Source organism: Crinia signifera, chromosome 9 (genome assembly GCF_055691185.1).
Source record: "Crinia signifera chromosome 9, ASM5569118v1, whole genome shotgun sequence".
In the NCBI taxonomy this organism is placed as follows: Eukaryota; Metazoa; Chordata; class Amphibia; order Anura; family Myobatrachidae; genus Crinia; species Crinia signifera.
In genome coordinates this window covers 130355104-130360407 of record NC_139225.1, presented here as the reverse complement: position 1 = coordinate 130360407, position 5304 = coordinate 130355104, and the positions used below count along the sequence as shown (strand labels likewise).

At 48.3% G+C, this 5304-nt stretch overlaps 1 protein-coding gene across 1 annotated transcript; it reads right to left on the bottom strand.

Annotated features, from left to right (window-relative positions):
* Positions 1-483: 483 nt before the first annotated feature.
* On the bottom strand, positions 484-3844 carry LOC146036040 (uncharacterized). The gene is made up of 2 exons (XM_083159807.1): positions 2287-3844; positions 484-912 (listed from the first exon to the last, which is right to left on the bottom strand). Exon 1 carries the CDS (start codon positions 3688-3690, stop codon positions 2851-2853), a length of 840 nt encoding a protein of 279 aa, XP_083015933.1. The 5' UTR covers positions 3691-3844; the 3' UTR covers positions 484-912; positions 2287-2850.
* Positions 3845-5304: the final 1460 nt, after the last annotated feature.

The window sequence follows — 5304 nt, the reverse complement described above, 5'->3', positions numbered from 1 at the left end:
TGGGGAAGTGGGGGAGCCACTTATTGGGGTGCTGGATACACTGCTGAGGGTGGATGCTGCGCCACCTCCCACATTGGCTTCCAGCTGCTGTATTTGGGCCTGCATAGCTAGTAAGGCATTAGTCTGCGCTGTGCAAGATTGGGTGAGTGCAGCAATACTTTGCGCCAGGCTGCCAATGGGCCTTATTTTGGTTCATTCTTTCTGACAAAATCCTTCTTAGATGGGCAAAACCATGTGCACTGCAGGGGGGCAGGTGTTACTTGTGCAGAGAGAATTACATTTGGGTGGGGTTTTACTTCAAATTGAGATCTATATTGCAGTGTAAAAATAAAGCAGTCAGTATTTACCCTGCACAGAAACAAAATAACTCACCCAAATCTAATTCTCTCTGCACATGTTACATCTGCCCCCCCCTGCAGTGCACATGGTTTTGTCCATCTAAGAAGGATTTTGTCAGAAAGAATGAACCAAAATAAGGCCCAATATGCCTATTCTGCTCCCTTACAGCAGCAGTTTGCTCAGCAAAACGGGTGTCAATGCTGTTAGCAATGCGCACATGAGTGCCTACACCTACCCGTACACTACGTGCCATTTTGCGTAACTGAAGGAAGGTGTCACGCATGTACCCCTGGATATTACCTATTTGGAGGCTTTGGGAGGCCATGAATTCTATCTGTTTTTCCTTGAAATTGACCAAGGAGTTAGCTACTTGGGAAGCCGAAGCGGCTGTATGGGGTGTGTTGGTGGGTGGGGGTGGGTTGGGAGACACCCCACTTGGGGGAAGATCACTCTGTGACGAGGTCTGTATTTCTTCCTCTGCCGCAAAGGTGTCGACTGGCTCAAGAATGATGTCCATTTCGTCTAGCACCATCATTGAAGAATCTGGTTGGTTTGACCCTAGTTGTATAGCACCTGTGGATACAGATGAAGAGGTAAGTACTCATGCATATATAGGCCACACTGTCCTCTATACTGTTTTACATAGGGCATGAGATGCTGGACGCACATACCTAGGGGTGTTATGTACTTACACATGTACCCCGATACAGCATGTAACATTGACATTAATAATATGTCACATGGCTAGCTCAGATGACAATCATTTCCATTGCAATGTAGCAGCAGGAGAGGTACTTGTGTATTATAACGGCGCCCGATTTAATCCAAATCGCATCCGATATCGCATCCGATTTAATGGCCGATTTGCGGCCGATTTTCTGCCGATTTTGGGCCGATTTGATCTGCGATGCGATTTTGCATCCGATTTGCGTCCGATTTGCGTCCGATTTTCGGCCGATTTTTTTGCCGATTTTCGGCCATTTCCTGATGATTTGCATGTTATTCCATCCTTGCACACCCCCAGGTACTATGCGATGGTATGTGATGTGATTTTCGGGAAAATGCCCCTGATTGTACAATTAAATATCGCATAGCAACGCATGCCAGCAAGTGGCATGCGATGCGATGTGATTTGCAATGTTAAATGCACCCCCATTGTTAACGCCACCCCCACTATCAACGCCAACCCGAAGCGTGGCGAGCGCAGCGCTACGCGTCCTCCGACCTTTTCATACCCCCACTATCCACGTCGGCGTGGAGTTGATTTTAGATAGTGTGGCGAGCGCAGCGAGCCACCGAGCCCGAAGCGTGGCGAGCGCAGCGAGGGGACGCGGATTACTTTACATGTATTCCGCGTCCCCTCGCGGGGCTCGCTACGCTCGCCACGCTTCGGGCTCGGTGGCTCGCTGCGCTCGCCACACTATCTAAAATCAACTCCACGCCGACGTGGATAGTGGGGGTATGAAAAGGTCGGAGGACGCGTACCGCCGCCCCTCGCGGGCTCGCTGCGCTCGCCACGCTTCGGGTTGGCGTTGATAGTGGGGGTGGCGTTAACAATGGCGGTGCATTTAACATTGTAAGCACCCATCAGGGTGTTTGTACAATTACAAATCGAATCGCTTCACATGCATCGCATGGCATGCATCACATGCCACTATATTGCATGCGATGCACTACGATGGAAATCGGGGGTGTGCAAGGTTTGCAATAATGGAACAGCATGCAAATTGTCGAAAATCGGCCGGAAATCGGCCGAAAATCGGCCTAAAAATCGGCCGCAAAATCGCATCCGATTTTTCCATGCGATTTTCGGCCGATTTTCGGCCGATTTCGTGGGCGCCGTTATAATACACAAGTACCGCAGGAGATGAATGTGGTGTGAGATATTGTTGAGGTGACATGGGTGTGTGTACTGTATGTGTAATGGTGTGTTTTTTGTTCATTTACCTGCTTCCGCATATTCTGCAGCAACGGGCCTTCTGGTCTTGGATGCCGCAGCACTTCGGGATTGACAATCTGTAGAAGGAAAGATGGGCAGGCATTATGGACCTTGCAATGGCGAAGCATTTTCTGCAAACAGGCATTGAGATGACAATAATGGACAATACCCTTTGGACAAGGACTGCTTTATTTCTTCGCCACCATTTTTTTTTTGTACCCAAAGATTTTTGTGTTACATTATTAATATTAAACTATTGTACACATGACAACTATTGTATAATCTTTGGTATGTAGGCATGACAGCTAAACCACCAGTACACCTCTGGGTTTTTGTCCACATACATGTTAGGCTGCTAGAAAGAATGTTACAGTGTTAATCAATGTGAGCAGTTGTGGAACTACAAGGCCCAGCATTAGCAGCAATTTTAAAGGAGTAGCAGGCAATTTCTTGTGCATGACCTTTCTTGGCTATGTAGTTCCACAGCAGCACTTTACTTAGCATAACAATACAAGTGAACATTATAGTTATAATACATTAGCATGTATGTTTAGGATTGCATGTGGTCACACTTACCAGCTCTTGATGGCGTTTGCGGCCACGTGCATGCCAGGCAGGACCTCAGGGGGTATGATGCGCTTCAGCTTCACCTCATATGAATTGTAGCACACAGTGGTGGGGCTTCCTCCTCCAGTCTTGGTGGCCTCCTCCAACTCCATGCCTATTTTATTCTTCAACTGCCTTTTGATGTCGTTAAATCTCTTTTTCACATTGCGGACCAGGCGCTTGTGCTGACTGACAGCGTTCACCGCCTGGGTGATGTCCTTCCGCATAGCCCTTTTGCGCTGTGCAGTGGTCTTGTGGTGAGATTTGCCAAGCAAACGCTCAAACACTGGCAGGATAGCCCGGACAAGTGCTGCATTTTCTTCATATGAAAAGCGTACCTTTCTGCCACTTTTGGTGCGGCCAGCTTCAACCTCCTCATTTTCAACACCAGCCATGTAGCCCTCCTCCTCCATGGCAGTGTCTTCCTCCTCCTCACCACCATCTTCCTCCACCTCTGACATGTGGCCCTCCTGCAGCTGGTGTGGGGTATGGTCAAGGTCTTGGCTGTAGGATGGGGATGCCAGCGGATCCTCCACCTCCTCCTGCTGGGGCTGGACGCCCAGGGCCGGGTGTGGGGCTGCCCTTGCTGTGGCCATGCTGCCTGCCACACTGCTGCCTCTCACACTTGTCTGGCTGCTGCCACTGGTCCCTCTGCCACTGCTCCCTCTGCCACTGCTCCCTCTGCCACTGCTCCCTCTGCCACTGCTTCCTCTGCCACTCCTCACTCTGCCACTGCTCCCTCTGCCACTCCTCACTCTGCCACCAACACCTCTTCCTGAACTCACACTGCCACTGCTCCTCTCCATGCTCCTTACTTCCTATCAAAGAGTGAAATGGCGCCAATGCCCCTTTATATAGGGGGTGTGATGCATAATGGAGGGGACACAGGTGGGCCAATAGGTTGGGGGGTTCTTAGTCATGCAGAGACAGTTTTGTAAATCGCACTCCGGTTGGTCCAAAAATCGCACATGACCGGCGGAAGAATTCGCACTTTTTTGTTACTTAAAATCGCACCACTTTGCCGCAAATCGCACCTCTTCGCACTTTTCAGCCTCCAAAACGCATCACATTAAATATGCGAATTATGACTGAAAAGTGCGATTTGTAAAAGTGCGATTTGCGGCGATGTGGTGCGCTAAAAAAACATGCGCATTTATGTCCAAGCATAGAATGTCACCCTTCAGGTTCTGTCTGACTTAGAGTATTTCTGAGGATATATTCCAAAGGATGGGACTACCCCCCTTTGATGGACACTAGTAGCTTGTCTCTACTGTTCCCAGAACCAGAGATATCCGCCTTCCAGCAGCTGGTTACTGCTCCAGCTCCACACACCTGGTATGTAGTTTTATGTACTCGCTGGCAGATTGCTCTGCCTCCTGATCTCTGATCCCCAAGTCCCCAACACCATTTGGTAGGTGGGATTCTCCAGTTATATTTCCATTAAAATCTAAGAAATCTATTTCCGGGAACTGGAGATATCTGCAGTCAAGCAAGCTGTCCTCCCACCAGAAAAGTATGAATAATAAGCCCACTTCACTATACACCCCTCCTCTGCATATTAAACATCCTGTACAACCCTTGAAGTTATGTATCAGGGCCCCTTCATTCAGCCCAATGCCCCCTTCTCCCACCCCATCTCCCACCATCTGTGCAGTAAAGGGGTAATTAGTGGAAATTACTGATCCAGGCCCTACATGCTGAGCGGTTGATATAATACCCCCTACCACCCGCGGGACAGCAAAGATTCCCCCACCCCTACCGCTGGAGGATCGGTAGGGGCCCCAATACATTGCTATGCCCAGGGGTCTAAACTGCTGTGTGTGTGTATAAATATATATATATATATATATATATATATATATATATATACTTGTTGACGGTCCGGCACTCCTGCTAATGCTGCAGCTGCTTCCGTGCCCTCCTTTAGAAAGTGGATACAATATAGTAGCGATAAAGCGGCACTGGAAGTCTTGTGAAATCTTTAATGCTGGTTCAAAACATACACAATGTCTGACGTTTCGGGGATCAACCGGCTCACACACCTTGAAAAAGGGGACGGTTGATCCCCGAAACGTCGGACATTGTGTATGTTTTGAACCAGCATTAAAGATTTCACAAGACTTCCAGTGCCGCTTTATCGCTACTATAATATATATATATATATATATATATATATATATATATATATATATAAATATTTTTATAAATTTGGTCTATCTATAATACTTTAACTGACCCGGCATATACTGGGTCACCTAAGTGTCCATCTCTGTGCTTTGCTCCGCCCCTCTGGAAACCCCCTTCTGAAAATCCAGCATTTGCCCCTGAAAACGGAGCGTGTATGGGCTCCTTAAGTCCTGGGCTACCTTTTGGCTGCAAACAGAGGAAAGGTCATTCGATGGTGAGCATAGGCGTGCGCA

Coding starts and splice junctions, on each gene's coding strand:
- LOC146036040 (XM_083159807.1), bottom strand. CDS start 3,690: ATGGAGAGGAGCAGTGGCAGTGTGAGTTCAGGAAGAGGTGTTGGTGGC.